This window comes from Oncorhynchus keta, chromosome 27 (genome assembly GCF_023373465.1).
Source record: "Oncorhynchus keta strain PuntledgeMale-10-30-2019 chromosome 27, Oket_V2, whole genome shotgun sequence".
Classification (NCBI taxonomy): domain Eukaryota; kingdom Metazoa; phylum Chordata; class Actinopteri; order Salmoniformes; family Salmonidae; genus Oncorhynchus; species Oncorhynchus keta.
The window spans coordinates 5,245,245-5,272,006 of NC_068447.1; the positions used below are offsets into that span (position 1 = coordinate 5,245,245).

General features: G+C 46.9%; 1 protein-coding gene across 7 annotated transcripts in view; it reads left to right on the forward strand.

The window, feature by feature from the left end:
* The window catches only part of cables2b (Cdk5 and Abl enzyme substrate 2b), a 282,031-nt gene that overhangs the window by 191,440 nt on the left and 63,829 nt on the right, over positions 1-26,762 (forward strand). The window contains exon 2 of one of the 7 annotated variants that reach the window (XM_052481304.1): positions 9,490-9,585. The exons of the other annotated variants lie outside the window; for them this stretch is intronic. Coding sequence (XP_052337264.1) covers positions 9,490-9,585 — 96 coding nt within the window. The remainder of the gene's footprint in view (positions 1-9,489; positions 9,586-26,762) is intronic. 7 annotated transcript variants of the gene reach the window in all.

Here is a 26,762-nt window from a genome sequence, read left to right on the forward strand (position 1 = left end):
TGGTCTCCCGACCATCCCTGACCCTAATGGCCGGCTATCTAGGGAGTGCACGGGGGAAAGGAGAATCTATCGGCACCAGCGGAACCCCTAACTTAAGGGCGAGTCCGCGATCCATAAAGTTCCCAGCTGCGCCTGAATCGACTAGCGCCCTATGCTGGGAAGAGGAAAAAAGTGAAGGAAAGAGATTAAGACAAACATATGGCCAACAAGGGATTCTGGGTGAGTCTGATGCTGACTCACCTGGGGTGACCGAGCGTTCCGCCTGCCATCTCTACTCCCAGACGGACCCCCAGCACCGATCAGACGTGTGTCCTCTCCGACCACAGTTGGTGCAGGAAGGCCTCCCCTCCGGTACCCCTCGGCGCAGCCCCTCCCAACTCCATCGGAATGGGAGCGGAGGGACTGGGTGGTGGAACGCACAGGACCCTCTCTGAACGCCCGCGGGCAGCCAGCAGGTGTCAGTCGAATGGACATGTCAATCAGCTGATCCAGTGACAGAGTGGTGTCCCGACACGCTAACTCCCGGCGGACGTCCTCTCGGAGACCACACCTGTAGTGGTCCATAAGGGCCCTGTCGTTCCACCCAGATCCGGCTGCCAAGGTCGGAACTCCAGCGTAATCCTGGGGCGCTCCTCCTCTCCTGCCTGAGATGGAAAAGTCGTTCTCCCACCGCTCGGCCGTCTATAGGGTGATCAAATACGGCACGGGCGGCAGGAAAACTCCTGGGTAGTGCTCAGCGCTGAGTCTGGGCCATTCCAGACTGCGTTCGCCCACTCCAGAGCACGACCCGTGAGGCAGGAGATGAGGACACTCACCCTCTCCGCTCCTGAGGGAGTGGGTCTAACGGTGGCCAGGTATAGCTCCAGCTGAAGCAGAAACCCCTGGCAGCCCGCCGCTCCATCATAAGCCCTCGGTAGCGTCAGGCGAAGGTGCTGGAGTCGAGTGATGGGAGTCCGGAGTCGGGGTGCCGAAGGTGGAGAGAGGAGACCACTCCTCTCCCATCGGTCCATTCTCTCCATCACTTGATCCATCGCGGATCCGATCCGATGGAGAATGGTGGTGTGGTGGAGAACCCGTTCCTCCATCGATGGGAAGGGGTTGGCTGCTGCTCCTGCTGACTCCATTCGATTTTATTTAGGTGCGGGATTCTGTAACACTTCAGGTGTCGTAGGTGTGTGGAGTCAAACGCAGGAGACAGTGAGTGCAAAGCTGTGCGTCTTTAATAGCGCCAACGCATCCCAGGGTGCTCACAATAATGCTTGCCCCAAACACAGGGCATGAGAATGTACAACAGAAAAAGTAACGACCAGGCACTAACACGTACTTCTAACAACAGAGCCGAAGGTTACACTGCAATAATCCCGCACAACAACCAGGCGGGCCGGCTGCCTAATAAAGACAAACTCATTAGCTGATTCAATCATGAACAGGTGCTACCACTAAACATACAAGGAGGGGAGGAAAAACAATCAGTGGCAGCTAATAGGCCGGTGACGACGACCGCCGGCGCCAACCGCCCGGGAAGGGGAAACACCCTCGGTCGGACTCGTGACATGACATCATATTCATTAAGTACCACCGCATATGTTGGCCGGATTACCAGAATATAGTTCATTTCCCCCCACCTTCTGATGTTCCCAGAATCTCTATGTTAACCGAGGGGGTTTTCAAAATTCACATCAAATCAAATCAAATCAAATTGTATTTGTCACATACACATGGTTAGCAGATGTTAATGCGAGTGTAGCGAAATGCTTGTGCTTCTAGTTCCGACAATGCAGTGATAACCAACAAGTAATCTAACTTAGAATTCCAAAACTACTGTCTTATGTAGGTAGTAGGGTAGAGAGAGGAAAGGGGGGGTGAAGAGGTATTTATGGCTGTCATAAACCAACCCCCCAGGCCAACGTCAAAACAGTAGTGTGTACCGGTGCTCGACCGGTCGGCGAAAACCAACATCATCCATGACAGAGAACAGTTGATTGTCAAGAGGAATGAATTCCATTATCTTAGCTTTAATAGATTTCGCCTTTGAGTTGTCTCGCTGAAATGTCCTGACTCTTTCAAATGACTGCTGGACTTGTTGACTGCTTGATCCATACAGCAGACATTGTGGGCCAGGTTAGGAATGCTGTGTTGCACGTGTAGCGCCACGTCGTTATGTCATGTACCTACGTTATATGCACAGTAGCACGGTAGCTTTAACTTCCCCGTTAAACTAGACATTGGGCCGATACGCATTTTTAGCTAATATCGTCCGATTCTGATGTGTTCACCGATATATAGTGCATTCCTATTGTCCACCTGTCCCACACAAACTTTACAAAACAGTAATAAGAGAGCTGCTGCCTCAAGCTACCCAGCAGTAATAAGAGGGCTGCTGCCTCAAGCTACCCAGCAGTAATAAGAGGGCTGCTGCCTCAAACTACCCAGCAATAATAAGAGAGCTGCTGCCTCAAGCTACCCAGCAGTAATAAGAGGGCTGCTGCCTCAAGCTACCCAGCAGTAATAAGAGGGCTGCTGCCTCAAATCAAAATCAAATCAAATATATTTATAAAGCCCTTCGTACATCAGCTGATATCTCAAAGTGCTGTACAGAAACCCAGCCTAAAACCCCAAACAGCAAGCAATGCAGGTTTAGAAGCACCCAGCAGAAGCACCCAGCAGTAATAAGAGGCTGCTGCCTCAAGCTACCCAGCAGTAATAAGAGAGCTGCTGCCTCAAGCTACCCAGCAGTAATAAGAGGGCTGCTGCCTCAAGCTACCCAGCAGTAATAAGAGGGCTGCTGCCTCAAGCAACCCAGCAGTAATAAGAGAGCAGCTGCCTCAAGCTACCCAGCAGTAATAAGAGGGCTGCTGCCTCAAGCTACCCAGCAGTAATAAGAGGGCTGCTGCCTCAAGCTACCCAGCAGTAATAAGAGAGCTGCTGCCTCAAGCTACCCAGCAGTAATAAGAGGGCTGGTGCCTCAAGCTACCTAGCAGTAATAAGAGGGCTGCTGCCTCAAGCTACCCAGCAGTAATAAGAGGGCTGGTGCCTCAAGCTACCTAGCAGTAATAAGAGGGCTGCTGCCTCAAGCTACCCAGCAGTAATAAGAGGCTGGTGCCTCAAGCTACCTAGCAGTAATAAGAGGGCTGCTGCCTCAAGCTACCCAGCAGTAATAAGAGGGCTGGTGCCTCAAGCTACCTAGCAGTAATAAGAGGCTGCTGCCTCAAGCTACCCAGCAGTAATAAGAGGGCTGGTGCCTCAAGCTACCCAGCAGTAATAAGAGGGCTGGTGCCTCAAGCTACGCAGCAGTAATAAGAGGGCTGGTGCCTCAAGCTACCTAGCAGTAATAAGAGGGCTGCTGCCTCAAGCTACCTAGCAGTAATAAGAGGGCTGCTGCCTCAAGCTACCCAGCAGTAATAAGAGGGCTGCTGCCTCAAGTAATAAGAGGAGTGCCTCCTATTTCAATGTTATTTTTTTTCCACATCTGCAAGAGGGGTGAGGATGGAGAGAGGGGTGAGGATGGAGAGAGGGGTGAGGATGGAGAGAGGGGGTAAATATGGAGAGAGGGGGATAGAGAGGGGGAGGATGGAGAGAAAGAGGAGGATGGAGAGAGAGGGAAGGATGGAGAGGGAGGGAGGATGGAGAGAGAAGGATGGCGAAAGAGAGGGGAGGATGGAGAGAGAGAGAGGATGATGGAGAGAGAAGGATAGAGAGAGAGAGCGGATGGAGAGAGGATGGAGAGAGGGAGTGGAGGATGGAGAGAGAGAGAGAGAGAGAGGGAGTGGAGGATGGAGAGAGAGAGGGGATGGAGAAAAGGGGGAGGATGAGGGGAGGATGGAGAGAGAGGGAGTGGAGGATGGAGAGAGAGAGAGGGATGGAGAAAGGGGGGGAGGATGAGGGGAGGATGGAGAGAGGATGGAGAGAGAGAGAGAGAGAGGGGGGGAGGATGGAGTATGGAGAGAGAGAGAGGGAGGATGGAGAGAGAGGGGAGGATAGAGGATAGAGAGAGGATGGAGAGAGAGAGGGGGAGGAGGATAGAGAGAGGGGGAGGATAGAGAGAGGGGGAGGATAGAGAGGGGGGAGGATAGAGTGAGGGGGAGGATAGAGAGAGAGGGATGGAGAGAGGGAGAGGAGGATGGAGAGAGAGAGAGAGAGGGGAGTGGAGGATGGAGAGAGAGAGAGGGATGGAGAAAAGGGGAGGATGAGGGGAGGATGGAGAGAGAGAGGATAGAGAGAGAGCGGATGGAGAGAGGGAGTGGAGGATGGAGAGAGAGAGAGAGGATGGAGTGGAGGATGGAGAGGGATGGAGAAAAGGGGAGGATGAGGAGGATGAGGGGAGGATGGAGAGAGGGGAGGATGAGGGGAGGATGAGAGAGAGAGAGAGAGAGAGAGAGAGAGAGAGAGAGAGAGGAGAGGGGAGGAGGAGAGAGAAGAGAGCGAGAGAGGGAGAGGAGGGGATAGAGAGAGAGGGGGAGGATAGAGAGAGAGGGGAGGATGGAGAGAGCGGAGGATGGAGAGGGGAGGGGATGGAGAGAGAAGGATGGCGAAAGAGAGGGAGGATGGAGAGGGAGGATAATGGAGAGAGCGAGAGGATGATGGAGAGAGGAGGGGAGAATGGAGAGAGGAAGGGGGAGGATGGAGAGAGGAAGGAGAGGATGGAGATGGAGAGGGGGGGAGGATGGAGAGAGAGAGAGGAGGATGGAGAGAGATAGGGGAGGATGGAGAGTGGCGGATGGAGAGAGAAAGGGGAGGATGGAGAGAGGAAGGGGAGGATGGAGAGAGGAAGGGGAGGATGGAGAGAGAGAGGGGAAGATGGAGAGAGAGAGAGGGAGGATGGAGAGAGGATGGAGGATGGAGAGAGAGGGACGGAGAGAGGGAGTGGAGGATGGAGAGAGAGAGAGAGGGATGGAGAAAAAGAGGGGAGGATGAGGGAGAATGGAGAGGATGGAGGATGGAGAGAGAGAGACGGGGGGATGGAGGATAGAGAGGGGGATGGAGAGAGAGGGGAGGATGGAGGATAGAGAGGGGGGGGGATAGAGAGAGAGTGGGGGAGGATGGAGAGAGGATGGAGAGAGGGGGAGGATGGAGAGAGGATGGAGGATGGGGAGAGAGCAAGAGAGAGAGGGAGGGATGGAGAGAGAGAGAGGGGGAGGAGGATGGAGAGAGAGACACACAGAGATGTGCACTGTCTCTACTATTCTTATTCAACTTCAGTTGAGACGATAATCACTGTGACATCACTGTGACATCACTGTGACATCAGCATCATCAGCACTGCCACAGATTTCTACTCAAATCTAAACTTTTCCCACTCAGCGTTTTCTTATCCACTTACGCGGCTCTTATGCGGTTTGAATTACGGCAATAAACAGAGTCCTTGTCTATAGGCCCCAGATACACTACACAGTATGTGGACACCTGCTCATCCAACATCTCATTCCAAAATCATGGGCATTATTATGGAGTTGGTCCCCCCCTTCTGCTGCTATAACAGCCTCCACTCTTCTGGGAAGGCTTTCCACTAGATGTTGGAACATTGCTGCTATAACAGCCTCCACTCTTCTGGGAAGGCTTTCCACTAGATGCTGGAACATTGCTGCTATAACAGCCTCTACTCTTCTGGGAAGGCCTTCCACTAGATGTTGGAACATTGCTGCTATAACAGCCTCCACTCTTCTGGGAAGGCTTTCCACTAGATGTTGGAACATTGCTGCTATAACAGCCTCCACTCTTCTGGGAAGGCTTTCCACTAGATGTAGGAACATTGCTGCTATAACAGCCTCACTCTTCTGGGAAGGCTTTCCACTAGATGTAGGAACATTGCTGCTATAACAGCCTCCACTCTTCTGGGAAGGCTTTCCACTAGATGTTGGAACATTGCTGCTATAACAGCCTCCACTCTTCTGGGAAGGCTTTCCACTAGATGTTGGAACATTGCTGCTATAACAGCCTCCTCTCTTCTGGGAAGGCTTTCCACTAGATGTTGGAACATTGCTGCTATAACAGCCTCCACTCTTCTGGGAAGGCTTTCCACTAGATGCTGGAACATTGCTGCTATAACAGCCTCTACTCTTCTGGGAAGGCTTTCCACTAGATGTTGGAACATTGCTGCTATAACAGCCTCCACTCTTCTGGGAAGGCTTTCCACTAGATGTTGGAACTTGCTGCTATAACAGCCTCCACTCTTCTGGGAAGGCTTTCCACTAGATGTTGGAACATTGCTGCTATAACAGCCTCCACTCTTCTGGGAAGGCTTTCCACTAGATGTTGGAACATTGCTGCTATAACAGCCTCACTCTTCTGGGAAGGCTTTCCACTAGATGTTGGAACATTGCTGCTATAACAGCCTCCACTCTTCTGGGAAGGCTTTCCACTAGATGTTGGAACATTGCTGCTATAACAGCCTCCACTCTTCTGGGAAGGCTTTCCACTAGATGTAGGAACATTGCTGCGGGGGGACTTGCTTCTATTCAGCTACAAGAACATTAGTGAGGTCGGGCACTGATGTTGGGCGATTAGTCCTGGCTCACAGTCAGCGTTCCAATTCATCCCAAAGGTGTTCAGTGGAGTTGAGGTCAGGGTTCTGTGCAGGCCAGTCAAGTTCTTCCACACTTGATCTCGACAAACCATTTCTGTATGGACCTCTCTTTGTGCACAGGGGGCATTGTCATGCTGAAACAGAAACCTCTCCAAACTGTTTCCACAAAGTTGGAAACACAGAATCGTCTAGAATTTCATTGTATGCTGTAGTGTTTAGATTTCCCTTCACTGGAACTAAGGGGCCCGAACCATGAAAAACAGCCACAGACCTGTAGTGTTGTGTGCTGTAGCGTTGTGTGCTGTAGCGTTGTATGCTGTAGCGTTGTGTGCTGTAGCGTTGTGTGCTGTAGCGTTGTGTGCTGTAGCGTTGTGTGCTGTAGTGTTGTATGCTGTAGTGTTGTATGCTGTAGTGTTGTATGCTGTATCGTTGTATGCTGTATCGTTGTGTGCTGTAGCGTTGTGTGCTGTAGCGTTGTGTGCTGTAGCGTTGTGTGCTGTAGTGTTGTATGCTGTAGTGTTGTGTGCTGTAGTGTTGTGTGCTGTAGTGTTGTGTGCTGTAGTGTTGTATGCTGTAGTGTTGTGTGCTGTAGTGTTGTGTGCTGTAGTGTTGTGTGCTGTAGCGTTGTGTGCTGTAGCGTTGTGTGCTGTAGCGTTGTGTGCTGTAGCGTTGTGTGCTGTAGCGTTGTGTGCTGTAGCGTTGTGTGCTGTAGTGTTGTGTGCTGTATCGTTGTGTGCTGTAGTGTTGTGTGCTGTAGTGTTGTGTTCTGTAGTGTTGTGTGCTGTAGTGTTGTGTGCTGTATCGTTGTGTGCTGTAGTGTTGTGTGCTGTAGTGTTGTGTGCTGTAGTGTTGTGTGCTGTAGCGTTGTGTGCTGTAGCGTTGTGTGCTGTAGCGTTGTGTGCTGTAGCGTTGTGTGCTGTAGCGTTGTATGCTGTAGTGTTGTATGCTGTAGTGTTGTATGCTGTAGTGTTGTATGCTGTATCGTTGTATGCTGTAGCGTTGTGTGCTGTAGCGTTGTGTGCTGTAGCGTTGTGTGCTGTAGCGTTGTGTGCTGTAGTGTTGTATGCTGTAGTGTTGTATGCTGTAGTGTTGTATGCTGTAGTGTTGTATGCTGTATCGTTGTATGCTGTATCGTTGTGTGCTGTAGTGTTGTATGCTGTAGTGTTGTATGCTGTAGTGTTGTATGCTGTAGTGTTGTATGCTGTAGTGTTGTATGCTGTAGCGTTGTATGCTGTAGCGTTGTATGCTGTAGTGTTGTATGCTGTAGTGTTGTGTGCTGTAGCGTTGTGTGCTGTAGCGTTGTGTGCTGTAGCGTTGTGTGCTGTAGCGTTGTGTGCTGTAGCGTTGTGTGCTGTAGTGTTGTGTGCTGTAGTGTTGTGTGCTGTAGCGTTGTGTGCTGTAGCGTTGTGTGCTGTAGCGTTGTGTGCTGTAGCGTTGTGTGCTGTAGCGTTGTGTGCTGTAGCGTTGTGTGCTGTAGTGTTGTGTGCTGTAGTGTTGTGTGCTGTAGTGTTGTGTGCTGTAGTGTTGTGTGCTGTAGTGTTGTGTGCTGTAGCGTTGTGTGCTGTAGCGTTGTGTGCTGTAGCGTTGTGTGCTGTAGCGTTGTGTGCTGTAGCGTTGTGTGCTGTAGCGTTGTGTGCTGTATCGTTGTGTGCTGTAGTGTTGTGTGCTGTAGTGTTGTGTGCTGTAGTGTTGTGTTCTGTAGTGTTGTGTGCTGTAGTGTTGTGTGCTGTATCGTTGTGTGCTGTAGTGTTGTGTGCTGTAGTGTTGTGTGCTGTAGCGTTGTGTGCTGTAGCGTTGTGTGCTGTAGCGTTGTGTGCTGTAGCGTTGTGTGCTGTAGTGTTGTGTGCTGTAGTGTTGTGTGCTGTAGTGTTGTGCTGTAGCGTTGTGTGCTGTAGCGTTGTGTGCTGTAGCGTTGTGTGCTGTAGTGTTGTGTGCTGTAGTGTTGTGTGCTGTAGTGTTGTGTGCTGTATCGTTGTGTGCTGTAGTGTTGTGTGCTGTAGTGTTGTGTGCTGTAGTGTTGTGTGCTGTAGTGTTGTGTGCTGTATCGTTGTGTGCTGTATCGTTGTGTGCTGTATCGTTGTGTGCTGTATCGTTGTGTGCTGTAGCGTTGTGTGCTGTAGCGTTGTGTGCTGTAGCGTTGTGTGCTGTAGCGTTGTGTGCTGTAGCGTTGTGTGCTGTAGTGTTGTGTCGTTGTGTGCTGTAGCGTTGTGTGCTGTAGCGTTGTGTGCTGTAGCGTTGTATGCTGTATCATTGTATGCTGTATGATCACAGGTTGACTTCTCCCTCCAGGGAACACACCGAGTGACCACAGGTTGACTTCTCCCTCAGGGAACACACAGTGATCACAGGTTGACTTCTTCCTCCAGGGAACACAGTGATCACAGGTTGACTTCTTCCTCCAGGGAACACAGTGATCACAGGTTGACTTCTCCTCCAGGAACACACAGTGATCACAGGTTGACTTCTCCCTCCAGGGAACACACAGTGATCACAGGTTGACTTCTTCCTCCAGGGAACACACAGTGATCACAGGTTGACTTCTTCCTCAGGGAACACACAGTGATCACAGGTTGACTTCTCCCTCCAGGGAACACACCGAGTGACCACAGGTTGACGTCTCCCTCCAGGGAACACACAGTGACCACAGGTTGACTTCTCCCTCCAGGGAACACAGTGATCACTGTCACAAAGGCTTGGATTCAGCCAATGTCATTAGCAGTTTTGTTTACTGTGATGATTGGTGACTGTTGGGACTGGAAACTGGGGAGTTGCTTGTCTTTGTTTCATGACTAACTGTACTTCTCTCTCTCCCTCCTTCCCTCTCTCTCGTCTCCCTCCTTCCCTCTCTCTTGCCTCCCTCCTTCCCTCTCTCTTGCCTCCCTCCTTCCCTCTCTCTTGCCTCCCTCCTTCCCTATCTTGCTTCCCTCCCCCTCATCACTCCCACTCCCCCTTCCTCCCCCTTCCAGTCGGACTCGTAACCTGTCGGGCTCTCCCAGACCTCGCCCTGCGAAGAAGGTCCACTTCATCAAGAACATGAGACAGTACGACACGCGGGGCAGCAGGTGTGAACAGCTGCACTTCCTGAAGCACTTCCTCATTCTCCCACAGAACTTCCTGTGTTTGAAAGAAGAGATGAGAGAGGTTTTGATGAGGACTTATATATATTATTTATATATACTTATATACGCTGCAGTTAACCATTAATTAACATGATCAAAATCTACTGTAACTCTCACACAGTACGCCTTTAACACCAATGAGGAATATACATCTAACTGACTAAAATCACAGACACTAAAATCACAGACACTAAAATCACAGACACTAAATTCACAGACACTAAATTCACAGACACTAAATTCACAGACACTAAAATCACAGACACTAAAATCACAGACACTAAAATCACAGACACTAAAATCACACACACTAAAATCACAGACACTAAAATCACAGACACTAAAATCACAGACACTAAAATCACAGACACTAAAATCACACACTAAAATCACAGACACTAAAACACTAAAATCACAGACACTAAATTCACAGACACTAAAATCACAGACACTAAAATCACAATCACAGACACTAAAATCACAGACACTAAATTCACAGACACTAAAATCACAGACACTAAATTCACAGACACTAAAATCACAGACACTAAAATCACAGACACTAAAATCACAGACACTAAATTCACAGACACTAAATTCACAGACACTAAAATCACAGACACTAAAATCACAGACACTAAAATCACAGACACTAAAATCACAGACACTAAAACACTAAAATCACAGACACTAAAATCACAGACACTAAAATCACAGACACTAAAATCACAGACACTAAAATCACAGACACTAAAATCACAGACACTAAATTCACAGACACTAACATTCACAGACACTAAAATCACAGACACTAAAATCAGACACTACGAAAATCACAGACACTAACATTCACAGACACTAAAAAAATCACAGACACTAAAATCACAGACACTAAAATCACAGACACTAAAATCACAGACACTAAAATCACAGACACTAAATTCACAGACACTAAAATCACAGACACTAAAATCACAGACACGAGAGAAGCTTTAATAACCAAGTTTAATTCTTCCCAAGGGGAACAGCTGTACAGCTGTAATTCAGACAACCCAACATTTCTCCCATCACATATATACAATGGGGCAAAAAAAGTATTTAGTCAGACACCAATTGTGCAAGTTCTCCCACTTAAAAAGATGAGAGAGGCCTGTAATTTTCATCATAGGTACACTTCAACTATGTATGACAGACAAAATGAGAAAGAAAATCCAGAAAATCACATTGTAGGATTTTTTATGAATTTATTTGCAAATTATGGTGGAAAATACGTATTTTATATATATATATATATACATATCCCCTTGGTTCCACAGGAAAAGGCTAGTAAACCCTTATTACTCCCTTTAGGGGATCTGACCTGACCTCCTGACCTCAGCCCCTCCTTCACCTAGTCCAGATGTCCATCTGTCTCCCCTTCACCTAGTCCACAGATGTCCATCTGTCTCCCTGTATCAACACATCGCTGTCCTCACCTCCTGACCTCAGCCCCTCCTTCACCTAGTCCACAGATGTCCATCTGTCTCCCTGTATCAACACATCGCTGTCCTCACCTCCTGACCTCAGCCCCTCCTTCACCTAGTCCACAGATGTCCATCTGTCTCCCCTGTATCAACACATCGCTGTCCTCACCTCCTGACCTCAGCCCCTTCTTCACCTAGTCCACAGATGTCCATCTGTCTCCCTGTATCAACACATCGCTGTCCTCACCTCCTGACCTCAGCCCCTCCTTCACCTAGTCCACAGATGTCCATCTGTCTCCCTGTATCAACACATCGCTGTCCTCACCTCCTGACCTCAGCCCCTCCTTCACCTAGTCCACAGATGTCCATCTGTCTCCCCTGTATCAACACATCGCTGTCCTCACCTCCTGACCTCAGCCCCTTCTTCACCTAGTCCACAGATGTCCATCTGTCTCCCTCTGTATCAACACATCGCTGTCCTCACCTCCTGACCTCAGCCCCTTCTTCACCTAGTCCACAGATGTCCATCTGTCTCCCTGTATCAACACATCGCTGTCCTCACCTCCTGACCTCAGCCCCTCCTTCACCTAGTCCACAGATGTCCATCTGTCTCCCCTGTATCAACACATCGCTGTCCTCACCTCCTGACCTCAGCCCCTCCTTCACCTAGTCCACAGATGTCCATCTGTCTCCCTGTATCAACACATCGCTGTCCTCACCTCCTGACCTCAGCCCCTCCTTCACCTAGTCCACAGATGTCCATCTGTCTCCCTGTATCAACACATCGCTGTCCTCACCTCCTGACCTCAGCCCCTCCTTCACCTAGTCCACAGATGTCCATCTGCCTCCCCTATAACAATCCTTTGATCTCCTCCCGTCCACCCAGCACATTCCACAGCCACTCTGTCTTTCTACAGATCTCACTCCTTAAATATACTATGCGATGTAATCTATCATATCTTTAATATCTCAATGTTCAAAATGTCAAATCCAACAGTGCTTATCTGGGCTGTGTGCTTGGATTGTCGTTCTGTTGGAAGGTGAACCTTGGCCCCCAGTCTGAGGTCCTCAGCTCTCTGGAGCAGGTTTTCATCAAGGATCGCTCTGTACTTTGCTCCGTTCATCTTTCCCTCGATCCTGACTAGTCTCCCAGTCCCTGCTGTTGAAAAACATCCCCACAGCATGATGCTGCCACCACCATGCTTCACCCAAGGGATGGTGCCAGGTTTCATCCAGTCGTGACGCTTGGCATTCAGGCCAGAGTTCAATCTTGGTTTCATCAGACCAGAGAATCTTGTTTCTCATGGTCTGAGAGTTTTAGGTGCCTTTTGGCAAACTCAAGCAGGCTGTCATGTGCTTTTTACTGAGGAGTTGCTTCCATCTAATAATAATAATATAATAATATAATAATATATGCCATTTAGCTGACGCTTTTATCCAAAGCGACTTACAGTCATGTGTGCATACATTCTACGTATGGGTGGTCCCGGGAATCGAACCCACTACCCTGGCGTTACAAGCGCCATGCTCTACTTCAACTGAGCCACAGAAGGACCACCATCTGACCACACTCTACCATAACGGCCTGATTGGTGGAGTACTGCAGAGATGATTGTCCTGGAATGGTCTCCCATCTCCACAGAGGAACTCTAGAGCTCTGAGTGACCATCGGGTTCTTGGTCACCCCCCTGACCATGACCCTTCTCCCCGAATACTCAGTTTGGCCAGGCTGCCACATCTGGGAAGAGTCTTGGTGGTTCCAAACTTCTTCCATTTAAGAAATGGTGGACGCCACTGTGTTCTTGGGGACCTTCAATGCTGCAGATATTTTAGGCTACCCTTCACCAGATCTGTGCCTGGACACAATCCTGTCTCGGAGCTCTACGGACCCCTTCCTTCGACCTCATGGATTGGTTTTGCTCTGACATGACCTGTCAACTGTGGGAAATGATATAGAAAGATGTGTGCCTTCCCAAATCATGTCAGAGATAAGAAGACCACCTGCCTGCTCCGCCACCTTCACTAGTACTGTGACTTTTCATTGAAGCAATGCCCTTGACTCAATGTTATTATTCGAGCTGCAAAAAGCCCCTGAGTGAATAAACGAGCCGTGAGGATCCAGATCTGACTCTTCTCCAGAGAAGGAGTCAACATGTTTATTCTTGTTTTACTTTTTCCACTTAGACTCTTTCCCATGCATGCTGGACCTGAGTCAGAGTTGGTTTCTCCACTTGAGATAGTGAGTCAGCTTGCATCCCAAATGGAACCATGTTCCCTAAATGCTAGCAGCATACCACCCTGCATACCACCCTGCATACCACCCTGCATACCACCCTGTATACCACCCTGCATACCACCCTGCATACCACCCTGCATACCACCCTGCATACCACCCTGCATACCACCCTGTATACCTCACCCCTGACCACCCTGCTTACCACCCTGTCCATACCACCCTGCATACCACCCTGCCTCACCACCCTGCCTACCACCCTGCATACCACCCTGCATACCACCCTGTATACCACCCTGCATACCACCCTGCATACCACCCCTGCATACCACCCAGTATACCACCCTGCCCCTACCACCTTGTATACCACCCTGCATCCCACCCTGCATACCACCCTGCATACCACCCTGCATACCACCCTGCATTCCACCCTGCATTCCACCCTGCATTCCACCCTGCATACCACCCTGCATACCACCCTGCATACCACCCTGCATACCACCCCTGCATACCACCCTGCATTCCACCCTGCATACCACTCTGTATACCACCCTGCATACCACCCTGCATACCACCCTGCATACCACCCTACATACCACCCTGCATACCACCCTGCATACCACCCTGCATACCACCCTGCATACCACTGGCTTGCTTCTGACCTCAGCGAAGTCCGGGTTTGTCCTGGTCAGCAGCATACCACCCCTGCATACCACCCTGCATACCACCCTGCATCCCACCCTGCATACCACCCTGCATACCACCCTGCATTCCACTCTGCATACCACACTGCCATCCACCCCTGCCACACCTGCATACCACTGGCTTGCTTCTGAAGCTAAGCCGGGATGGTCCTGGTCAGTTCCTGGATGGGAGGTGTTGGAGGGCCAGTAGGAGGCACTCTTTCCTCTGGTCTAAAACATATTTAAAATCCCAGGGCAGTGATTGGGGACACTGCCCTGTGTAGGGTGCCGTCTTTCGGGTGGGACATTAAACGAGTGTCCTGACTCTCTGAGGTCATTAAAGATCCCAAGGCACTTATCGTAAGAGTAGGGGTGTTAACCCCGGTGTCCTGACACTCTGAGGTCATTAAAGATCCCATGGCACTTATTGTAAGAGTAGGGGTGTTAACCCAGTGTCCTGACTCTCTGAGGTCATTAAAGATCCCATGGCACTTATTGTAAGAGTAGGGGTGTTAACCCTCTGTCCTGACTCTCTGAGGTCATTAAAGATCCCATGGCACTTATTGTAAGAGTAGGGGTGTTAACCCGGTGTCCTGGCTCTCAGAGGTCATTAAAGATCCCTTATCGTAAGAGTAGGGGTGTTAACCCAAGGTGTCCTGACTCTCTGAGGTCATTAAAGATCACATGGCACTTATCATAAGAGTAGGGGTGTTTACCCCAGTGTCCTGGCTAAATTCCCAATCTGGCCCTCAAACCATCATGGTCACCTAATAATCCCCAGTTTACAATTGGCTCATTCATCCCCCTCCTCCTCTCCCCTATAACTATTCCCCAGGTCGTTGCTGTGAATGAGAACGTGTTCTCAGTCAACTTACCTGGTAAAATAATGGATTTTAAAAAGGGCACTTAGGGAATAGGTTACCATTAGGCGTAGATAGATGGCAAGTCCAGAGGGGTCAAATGTAGTGCACCGTGCAGGGGATTCCTCTCCATTTGTGACACGGTCCTAGTAAAGTCATGTCTGTGTATATCCTATGGCAGCTCTGGTTCTGAGAATAATGACTAAAGCACAACTTTCCTTTTTTTTCTCCCCCGCTGTGAGAGAAGTCGTTGTTGCTGTTGTGAACATGTTCTCTCTTTAAATGATAGTTAGTGTCCTTAACTTCCCCTCATTAAAAAGATAGGTGAAACAGAAAGCCTTTATAGAGTAGCACTGTGTAACGTTGGCTGTTGAATGTTGGCTGTTGGCTGTTGGCTGTTGGCTGTTGAATGTTGGCTGTTGGCTGTTGAATCTTGAATGTTGGCTGTTGAATGTTGGCTGTTGAATGTTGGCTGTTGGCTGTTGGCTGTTGAATCTTGAATGTTGGCTGTTGGCTGTTGAATCTTGAATGTTGACTGTTGGCTGTTGGCTGTTGAATCTTGAATGTTGGCTGTTGGCTGTTGAATCTTGAATGTTGACTGTTGGCTGTTGGCTGTTGAATCTTGAATGTTGGCTGTTGGCTGTTGAATCTTGAATGTTGGCTGTTGGCTGTTGAATGTTGGCTGTTGAATGTTGGCTGTTGGCTGTTGGCTGTTGAATGTTGAATGTTGGCTGTTGAATGTTGAATGTTGGCTGTTGAATGTTGGCTGTTGAATGTTGAATGTTGGCTGTTGAATGTTGGCTGTTGAATGTTGGCTGTTGAATGTTGGCTGTTGAATGTTGGCTGTTGGCTGTTGGCTGTTGAATGTTGGCTGTTGAATGTTGGCTGTTGAATGTTGGCTGTTGAATGTTGGCTGTTGGCTGTTGGCTGTTGGCTGTTGGCTGTTGAATGTTGGCTGTTGAATGTTGGCTGTTGGCTGTTGAATGTTGGCTGTTGGCTGTTGGCTGTTGAATGTTGGCTGTTGAATGTTGAATGTTGGCTGTTGAATGTTGGCTGTTGGCTGTTGAATGTTGGCTGTTGAATGTTGGCTGTTGAATGTTGGCTGTTGAATGTTGGCTGTTGAATGTTGGCTGTTGAATGTTGGTTGTTGGCTGTTGAATGTTGGCTGTTGAATGTTGGCTGTTGAATGTTGGCTGTTGAATGTTGGCTGTTTAATGTTGGTTGTTGGCTGTTGAATGTTGGCTGTTGAATGTTGGCTGTTGAATGTTGGTTGTTGGCTGTTGAATGTTGGCTGTTGAATGTTGGCTGTTGAATGTTGGTTGTTGGCTGTTGAATGTTGGCTGTTGAATGTTGGCTGTTGAATGTTGGTTGTTGGCTGTTGAATGTTGGCTGTTGAATGTTGGCTGTTGAATGTTGGCTGTTGAATGTTGGCTGTTGGCTGTTGAATGTTGGTTGTTGAATGTTGGTTGTTGAATGTTGGCTGTTGAATGTTGGCTGTTGAATGTTGGCTGTTGAATGTTGGCTGTTGGCTGTTGAATGTTGGCTGTTGAATGTTGGCTGTTGAATGTTTACTGTTGAATGTTTGCTGTTGAATGTTGGCTGTTGAATGTTTGTTGTTGAATGTTTGTTGTTGAATGTTTGTTGTTGAATGTTTGCTGTTGAATGTTGGCTGTTGAATGTTGGCTGTTGGCTGTTGGCTGTTGGCTGTTGGCTGTTGGCTGTTGAATGTTGAATGTTGAATGTTGAATGTTGGCTGTTGGCTGTTGAATGTTGGCTGTTGAATGTTGGCTGTTGGCTGTTGAATGTTGGCTGTTGGCTGTTGGCTGTTGAATGTTGGCTGTTGAATGTTGGCTGTTGAATGTTGGCTGTTGAATGTTTGCTGTTGAATGTTTGCTGTTGAATGTTTGCTGTTGAATGTTGGCTGTTGGCTGTTGAATGTTGGCTGTTGAATGTTGGCTGTTGAATGTTGGCTGTTGAATGTTGGCTGTTGAATGTTTGCTGTTGAATGTTTGCTGTTGAATGTTTGCTGTTGAATGTTGGCTGTTGAATGTTGGCTGTTGAATGTTGGCTGTTGAATGTTTGCTGTTGAATGTTGGCTGTTGGCTGTTGAATGTTGGCTGTTGAATGTTGGCTGTTGAATGTTGGCTGTTGAATGTTGGCTGTTGAATGTTGGCTGTTGAATGTTGGCTGTTGAATGTTGGCTGTTGGCTGTTGGCTGTTGACTGTTGAATGTTGGCTGTTGAATGTTGAATGTTGGCTGTTGAATGTTGGCTGTTGAATGTTGGCTGTTTAATGTTGAATGTTGGCTGTTGAATGTTTGCTGTTGAATGTTTGCTGTTGAATGTTTGCTGTTGAATGTTTGCTGTTGAATGTTTGCTGTTGAATGTTGGCTGTTGAATGTTTGCTGTTGAATGTTGGCTGTTGGCTGTTGAATGTTGGCTGTTGGCTGTTGGCTGTTGAATGTTGAATGTTGGCTGTTGAATGTTGGCTGTTGAATGTTGGCTGTTGAATGTTGGCTGTTGAATGTTGGCTGTTGGCTGTTGGCTGTTGGCTGTTGGCTGTTGAATGTTGGCTGTTGGCTGTTGAATGTTGGCTGTTGGCTGTTGAATGTTGAATGTTGGTTGTTGAATGTTGGTTGTTGGCTGTTGGCTGTTGGCTGTTGGCTGTTGAATGTTGGCTGTTGAATGTTGGCTGTTGAATGTTGGCTGTTGAATGTTGGTTGTTGGCTGTTGAATGTTGGCTGTTGAATGTTGGCTGTTGGCTGTTGAATGTTGGTTGTTGAATGTTGGCTGTTGAATGTTGGCTGTTGAATGTTGGCTGTTGGCTGTTGAATGTTGGCTGTTGAATGTTGGCTGTTGAATGTTGGTTGTTGGCTGTTGAATGTTGGCTGTTGAATGTTGGCTGTTGAATGTTGGCTGTTGGCTGTTGAATGTTGGTTGTTGAATGTTGGTTGTTGAATGTTGGCTGTTGAATGTTGGCTGTTGAATGTTGGTTGTTGGCTGTTGAATGTTGGCTGTTGAATGTTGGCTGTTGGCTGTTGAATGTTGGCTGTTGAATGTTTACTGTTGAATGTTTGCTGTTGAATGTTGGCTGTTGAATGTTGGCTGTTGGCTGTTGAATGTTTGTTGTTGAATGTTTGTTGTTGAATGTTTGCTGTTGAATGTTGGCTGTTGAATGTTGGCTGTTGGCTGTTGGCTGTTGGCTGTTGGCTGTTGAATGTTGGCTGTTGGCTGTTGAATGTTGGCTGTTGGCTGTTGAATGTTGGCTGTTGGCTGTTGAATGTTGGCTGTTGAATGTTGGCTGTTGAATGTTGGCTGTTGGCTGTTGAATGTTGGCTGTTGAATGTTGGCTGTTGAATGTTGGCTGTTGAATGTTGGCTGTTGAATGTTTGCTGTTGAATGTTTGCTGTTGAATGTTTGCTGTTGAATGTTGGCTGTTGGCTGTTGAATGTTGGCTGTTGAATGTTGGCTGTTGAATGTTGGCTGTTGAATGTTGGCTGTTGAATGTTGGCTGTTGAATGTTGGCTGTTGAATGTTTGCTGTTGAATGTTTGCTGTTGAATGTTTGCTGTTGAATGTTGGCTGTTGAATGTTGGCTGTTGAATGTTGGCTGTTGAATGTTTGCTGTTGGCTGTTGGCTGTTGAATGTTGACTGTTGAATGTTGGCTGTTGGCTGTTGGCTGTTGGCTGTTGAATGTTGGCTGTTGAATGTTGGCTGTTGAATGTTGGCTGTTGGCTGTTGAATGTTGGCTGTTGAATGTTGGTTGTTGAATTTTGGCTGTTGGCTGTTGGCTGTTGAATGTTGGCTGTTGAATGTTAGCTGTTGAATGTTGGCTGTTGAATGTTGGCTGTTGAATGTTGGCTGTTGGCTGTTGGCTGTTGAATGTTGGCTGTTGAATGTTTGCTGTTGGCTGTTGAATGTTGGCTGTTGAATGTTGGCTGTTGGCTGTTGAATGTTGGCTGTTGAATGTTGGCTGTTGAATGTTGGCTGTTGAATGTTGGCTGTTGAATGTTTGCTGTTGGCTGTTGAATGTTGGCTGTTGAATGTTGGCTGTTGAATGTTGGCTGTTGAATGTTGGCTGTTGAATGTTTGCTGTTGAATGTTTGCTGTTGAATGTTGGCTGTTGAATGTTGGCTGTTTGGCTGTTGAATGTTGGCTGTTGAATGTTGGCTGTTGGCTGTTGGCTGTTGAATGTTGGCTGTTGAATGTTGGCTGTTGAATGTTGGCTGTTGGCTGTTGAATGTTGGCTGTTGAATGTTGGCTGTTGAATGTTGGCTGTTGAATGTTGGCTGTTGGCTGTTGAATGTTGGCTGTTGAATGTTGAATGTTGAATGTTGGCTGTTGAATGTTGGCTGTTGGCTGTTGGATGTTGGCTGTTGGCTGTTGGCTGTTGAATGTTGGCTGTTGAATGTTGGCTGTTGGCTGTTGGCTGTTGGCTGTTGAATGTTGGCTGTTGGCTGTTGAATGTTGGCTGTTGAATGTTGGCTGTTGAATGTTGGCTGTTGAATGTTGGCTGTTGAATGTTGGCTGTTGGCTGTTGGCTGTTGAATGTTGGCTGTTGGCTGTTGAATGTTGGCTGTTGGCTGTTGAATGTTGGCTGTTGGCTGTTGGCTGTTGGCTGTTGGCTGTTGGCTGTTGAATGTTGGCTGTTGAATGTTGGCTGTTGAATGTTGGCTGTTGTCTGTTGAATGTTGGCTGTTGAATGTTGGCTGTTGAATGTTGGCTGTTGAATGTTGGCTGTTGAATCTTGGCTGTTGAATGTTGGCTGTTGGCTGTTGAATGTTGGTTGTTGAATGTTGGCTGTTGAATGTTGGCTGTTGAATGTTTGCTGTTGGCTGTTGAATGTTGGTTGTTGAATGTTGGTTGTTGAATGTTGGTTGTTGAATGTTGGTTGTTGAATGTTGGCTGTTGAATGTTTGCTGTTGAATGTTGGCTGTTGAATGTTGGCTGTTGGCTGTTGAATGTTGGCTGTTGGCTGTTGAATGTTGGCTGTTGGCTGTTGGCTGTTGAATGTTGGCTGTTGAATGTTGGCTGTTGAATGTTGGCTGTTGAATGTTGGCTGTTGAATGTTGGCTGTTGAATGTTGGCTGTTGGCTGTTGAATGTTGGCTGTTGAATGTTGGCTGTTGGCTGTTGAATGTTGGCTGTTGAATGTTGGCTGTTGAATGTTGGCTGTTGAATGTTGGCTGTTGAATGTTGGCTGTTGAATGTTGGCTGTTGAATGTTGGCTGTTGGCTGTTGGCTGTTGGCTGTTGGCTGTTGAATGTTGGCTGTTGAATGTTGGCTGTTGAATGTTGGCTGTTGAATGTTGGCTGTTGAATGTTGGCTGTTGAATGTTGAATGTTGGCTGTTGAATGTTGGCTGTTGGCTGTTGAATGTTGGCTGTTGAATGTTGGCTGTTGAATGTTGGCTGTTGAATGTTGGCTGTTGAATGTTGGCTGTTGGCTGTTGGCTGTTGGCTGTTTTGCTGTTGAATGTTGGCTGTTGAATGTTGGCTGTTGAATGTTGGCTGTTGAATGTTGGCTGTTGGCTGTTGAATGTTGGCTGTTTTGCTGTTGAATGTTGGCTGTTGAATGTTGGCTGTTGAATGTTGGCTGTTGGCTGTTGAATGTTGGCTGTTGGCTGTTTTGCTGTTGAATGTTGGCTGTTGAATGTTGGCTGTTGGCTGTTGAATGTTGGCTGTTGAATGTTGGCTGTTGAATGTTGTCTGTTGAATGTTGGCTGTTGAATGTTGGTTGTTGAATGTTGGCTGTTGAATGTTTGCTGTTGAATGTTGGTTGTTGAATGTTGGCTGTTGAATGTTGGCTGTTGAATGTTGGCTGTTGGCTGTTGGCTGTTGGCTGTTGAATGTTGGCTGTTGGCTGTTGGTTGTTGAATGTTGGCTGTTGAATGTTGGCTGTTGAATGTTTGCTGTTGAATGTTGGCTGTTGGCTGTTGAATGTTGGCTGTTGAATGTTGGCTGTTGAATGTTGGCTGTTGAATGTTGGCTGTTGAATGTTGAATGTTGAATGTTGGCTGTTGAATGTTGAATGTTGAATGTTGGCTGTTGAATGTTTGCTGTTGAATGTTTGCTGTTGAATGTTGGCTGTTGAATGTTTGCTGTTGAATGTTGGCTGTTGGCTGTTGAATGTTGGCTGTTGAATGTTTGCTGTTGGCTGTTGGCTGTTGAATGTTGGCTGTTGAATGTTGGCTGTTGAATGTTGGCTATTGGCTGTTGGCTGTTGAATGTTGGCTGTTGAATGTTGGCTGTTGAATGTTGGCTGTTGGCTGTTGAATGTTGAATGTTGGCTGTTGAATGTTGGCTGTTGAATGTTGGCTGTTGAATGTTGGTTGTTGAATTTTGGCTGTTGGCTGTTGGCTGTTGAATGTTGGCTGTTGGCTGTTGAATGTTGGTTGTTGAATGTTGGCTGTTGAATGTTGGCTGTTGAATGTTGGCTGTTGAATGTTGGCTGTTGAATGTTGGCTGTTGAATGTTGGCTGTTGGCTGTTGAATGTTGGCTGTTGAATGTTGAATGTTGGGTGTTGAATGTTGGCTGTTGGCTGTTGAATGTTGGCTGTTGAATGTTGGCTGTTGAATGTTGGCTGTTGAATGTTGGCTGTTGAATGTTGGCTGTTGAATGTTGAATGTTGGCTGTTGAATGTTGGCTGTTGGCTGTTGAATGTTGGCTGTTGGCTGTTGAATGTTGGCTGTTGGCTGTTGGCTGTTGGCTGTTGAATGTTGGCTGTTGAATGTTGGCTGTTGAATGTTGGCTGTTGGCTGTTGAATGTTGGCTGTTGAATGTTGGCTGTTGAATGTTGGCTGTTGGCTGTTGAATGTTGGCTGTTGGCTGTTGAATGTTGGCTGTTGGCTGTTGGCTGTTGGCTGTTGAATGTTGGCTGTTGAATGTTGGCTGTTGGCTGTTGGCTGTTGGCTGTTGGCTGTTGAATGTTGGCTGTTGGCTGTTGAATGTTGGCTGTTGAATGTTGGCTGTTGAATGTTGGCTGTTGAATGTTGGCTGTTGAATGTTGAATGTTGGCTGTTGAATGTTGGCTGTTGAATGTTGGCTGTTGAATGTTGGCTGTTGAATGTTGGCTGTTGGCTGTTGAATGTTGACTGTTGGCTGTTGAATGTTGGCTGTTGAATGTTGGCTGTTGAATGTTGGCTGTTGAATCTTGGCTGTTGAATGTTGGCTGTTGGCTGTTGAATGTTGGTTGTTGAATGTTGGCTGTTGAATGTTGGCTATTGAATGTTTGCTGTTGGCTGTTGAATGTTGGCTATTGAATGTTTGCTGTTGGCTGTTGAATGTTGGTTGTTGAATGTTGGTTGTTGAATGTTGGTTGTTGAATGTTGGCTGTTGAATGTTGGCTGTTGAATGTTGGCTGTTGAATGTTTGCTGTTGAATGTTGGCTGTTGAATGTTGGCTGTTGAATGTTGGCTGTTGGCTGTTGGCTGTTGAATGTTGGCTGTTGAATGTTGGCTGTTGAATGTTGAATGTTGGCTGTTGAATGTTGGCTGTTGAATGTTGGCTGTTGAATGTTGAATGTTGAATGTTGGCTGTTGGCTGTTGAATGTTGGCTGTTGAATGTTGGCTGTTGAATGTTGGCTGTTGAATGTTGGCTGTTGAATGTTGAATGTTGGCTGTTGAATGTTTGCTGTTGAATGTTTGCTGTTGAATGTTTGCTGTTGAATGTTTGCTGTTGAATGTTTGCTGTTGAATGTTGGCTGTTGAATGTTTGCTGTTGAATGTTTGCTGTTCAATGTTGGCTGTTGAATGTTTGCTGTTGAATGTTGGCTGTTGAATGTTGGCTGTTGAATGTTGGCTGTTGAATGTTGGCTGTTGAATGTTGGCTGTTGAATGTTGGCTGTTGAATGTTTGCTGTTGAATGTTTGCTGTTGGCTGTTGAATGTTGACTGTTGAATGTTGGCTGTTGGCTGTTGGCTGTTGAATGTTGGCTGTTGAATGTTGGCTGTTGAATGTTGGCTGTTGGCTGTTGAATGTTGAATGTTGGCTGTTGAATGTTGGTTGTTGAATTTTGGCTGTTGGCTGTTGAATGTTGGCTGTTGAATGTTGGCTGTTGAATGTTGGCTGTTGAATGTTGGCTGTTGAATGTTGGCTGTTGAGTGTTGGCTGTTGAATGTTTGCTGTTGGCTGTTGAATGTTGGCTGTTGAATGTTGGCTGTTGAATGTTGGCTGTTGAATGTTGGCTGTTGAATGTTGGCTGTTGAATGTTTGCTGTTGAATGTTGGCTGTTGGCTGTTGAATGTTGGCTGTTGAATGTTGGCTGTTGAATGTTGGCTGTTGGCTGTTGGCTGTTGGATGTTGGCTGTTGGCTGTTGAATGTTGGCTGTTGAATGTTGGCTGTTGGATGTTGGCTGTTGGCTGTTGGCTGTTGAATGTTGAATGTTGGCTGTTGAATGTTGGCTGTTGAATGTTGAATGTTGGCTGTTGGCTGTTGAATGTTGGCTGTTGAATGTTGGCTGTTGGCTGTTGGCTGTTGGCTGTTGAATGTTGAATGTTGGCTGTTGGCTGTTGGCTGTTGAATGTTGGCTGTTGGCTGTTGAATGTTGAATGTTGAATGTTGGCTGTTGAATGTTGGCTGTTGAATGTTGGCTGTTGAATGTTGGCTGTTGGCTGTTGAATGTTGGCTGTTGGCTGTTGGCTGTTGAATGTTGGCTGTTGAATGTTGGCTGTTGGCTGTTGGCTGTTGGCTGTTGGCTGTTGAATGTTGGCTGTTGGCTGTTGGCTGTTGAATGTTGGCTGTTGGCTGTTGAATGTTGGCTGTTGAATGTTGGCTGTTGGCTGTTGAATGTTGGCTGTTGAATGTTGGCTGTTGAATGTTGGCTGTTGGCTGTTGAATGTTGGCTGTTGGCTGTTGGCTGTTTTGCTGTTGAATGTTGGCTGTTGGCTGTTGGCTGTTTTGCTGTTGAATGTTGGCTGTTGAATGTTGGCTGTTGAATGTTGGCTGTTGAATGTTGGCTGTTGAATGTTGTCTGTTGAATGTTGGCTGTTGAATCTTGGCTGTTGAATGTTGGCTGTTGGCTGTTGAATGTTGGTTGTTGAATGTTGGCTGTTGAATGTTGGCTGTTGAATGTTTGCTGTTGGCTGTTGAATGTTGGTTGTTGAATGTTGGTTGTTGAATGTTGGCTGTTGAATGTTGGCTGTTGAATGTTTGCTGTTGAATGTTGGCTGTTGAATGTTGGCTGTTGGCTGTTGGCTGTTGAATGTTGGCTGTTGAATGTTGGCTGTTGAATGTTGGCTGTTGAATGTTGGCTGTTGGCTGTTGTCTGTTGAATGTTGTCTGTTGAATGTTGGCTGTTGAATGTTGGCTGTTGGCTGTTGTCTGTTGAATGTTGTCTGTTGAATGTTGTCTGTTGAATGTTGTCTGTTGAATGTTGGCTGTTGAATCTTGGCTGTTGAATGTTGGCTGTTGGCTGTTGAATGTTGGTTGTTGAATGTTGGCTGTTGAATGTTGGCTGTTGAATGTTTGCTGTTGGCTGTTGAATGTTGTCTGTTGAATGTTGTCTGTTGAATGTTGTCTGTTGAATGTTGGCTGTTGAATCTTGGCTGTTGAATGTTGGCTGTTGGCTGTTGAATGTTGGTTGTTGAATGTTGGCTGTTGAATGTTGGCTGTTGAATGTTTGCTGTTGGCTGTTGAATGTTGGCTGTTGAATGTTGGTTGTTGAATGTTTGCTGTTGAATGTTGGCTGTTGAATGTTGGCTGTTGAATGTTGTCTGTTGAATGTTGTCTGTTGAATGTTGGCTGTTGAATCTTGGCTGTTGAATGTTGGCTGTTGGCTGTTGAATGTTGGTTGTTGAATGTTGGCTGTTGAATGTTGGCTGTTGAATGTTTGCTGTTGGCTGTTGAATGTTGGCTGTTGAATGTTGGTTGTTGAATGTTTGCTGTTGAATGTTGGCTGTTGAATGTTGGCTGTTGAATGTTGGCTGTTGGCTGTTGAATGTTGGCTGTTGGCTGTTGGCTGTTGAATGTTGGCTGTTGAATGTTGGCTGTTGAATGTTGGCTGTTGAATGTTGGCTGTTGAATGTTGGCTGTTGAATGTTGGCTGTTGAATGTTGGCTGTTGGCTGTTGAATGTTGAATGTTGGCTGTTGGCTGTTGGCTGTTGAATGTTGGCTGTTGAATGTTGGCTGTTGAATGTTGGCTGTTGAATGTTGGCTGTTGAATGTTGGCTGTTGGCTGTTGAATGTTGGCTGTTGAATGTTGGCTGTTGAATGTTGGCTGTTGGCTGTTGAATGTTGGCTGTTGGCTGTTGGCTGTTTTGCTGTTGAATGTTGGCTGTTGAATGTTGGCTGTTGAATGTTGGCTGTTGAATGTTGGCTGTTGGCTGTTGAATGTTGGCTGTTGGCTGTTGGCTGTTGAATGTTGGCTGTTGAATGTTGGCTGTTGGCTGTTGAATGTTGGCTGTTTTGCTGTTGAATGTTGGCTGTTGAATGTTGGCTGTTGAATGTTGGCTGTTGAATGTTGGCTGTTGGCTGTTGAATGTTGGCTGTTTTGCTGTTGAATGTTGGCTGTTGAATGTTGGCTGTTGGCTGTTGAATGTTGGCTGTTGAATGTTGGCTGTTGGATGTTGAATGTTGGCTGTTGAATGTTGGCTGTTGAATGTTGGCTGTTGAATGTTGGCTGTTGGCTGTTGAATGTTGGCTGTTGAATGTTGGCTGTTGAATGTTGAATGTTGGCTGTTGAATGTTGAATGTTGGCTGTTGAATGTTGGCTGTTGAATGTTGAATGTTGGCTGTTGAATGTTGGCTGTTGAATGTTGGCTGTTGAATGTTTGCTGTTGAATGTTGGTTGTTGAATGTTGGCTGTTGAATGTTGGCTGTTGAATGTTTGCTGTTGAATGTTGGCTGTTGGCTGTTGGCTGTTGAATGTTGGCTGTTGAATGTTGGCTGTTGGTTGTTGAATGTTGGCTGTTGAATGTTGGCTGTTGAATGTTGGCTGTTGAATGTTGGCTGTTGGCTGTTGAATGTTGGCTGTTGAATGTTGGCTGTTGAATGTTGGCTGTTGAATGTTGGCTGTTGAATGTTGAATGTTGGCTGTTGAATGTTTGCTGTTGAATGTTGGCTGTTGAATGTTTGCTGTTGAATGTTGGCTGTTGGCTGTTGAATGTTGGCTGTTGAATGTTGGCTGTTGAATGTTTGCTGTTGGCTGTTGAATGTTGGCTGTTGAATGTTGGCTGTTGAATGTTGGCTATTGGCTGTTGGCTGTTGAATGTTGGCTGTTGAATGTTGGCTGTTGAATGTTGGCTGTTGGCTGTTGAATGTTGAATGTTGGCTGTTGAATGTTGGCTGTTGAATGTTGGCTGTTGAATGTTGGCTGTTGAATGTTGGTTGTTGAATTTTGGCTGTTGGCTGTTGGCTGTTGAATGTTGGCTGTTGGCTGTTGGCTGTTGAATGTTGAATGTTGGCTGTTGAATGTTGGCTGTTGAATGTTGGTTGTTGAATGTTGGCTGTTGAATGTTGGCTGTTGAATGTTGGCTGTTGAATGTTGGCTGTTGAATGTTAACTGTTGGCTGTTGAATGTTGGCTGTTGAATGTTTGCTGTTGGCTGTTGAATGTTGGCTGTTGGCTGTTGAATGTTGGCTGTTGAATGTTGGCTGTTGAATGTTTGCTGTTGAATGTTTGCTGTTGAATGTTGGCTGTTGGCTGTTGAATGTTGGCTGTTGAATGTTGGCTGTTGAATGTTGGCTGTTGAATGTTGGCTGTTGGCTGTTGGATGTTGAATGTTGGCTGTTGAATGTTGGCTGTTGGCTGTTGAATGTTGGCTGTTGGCTGTTGAATGTTGGCTGTTGAATGTTGGCTGTTGAATGTTGGCTGTTGGCTGTTGGCTGTTGAATGTTGGCTGTTGAATGTTGGCTGTTGGCTGTTGGCTGTTGGCTGTTGAATGT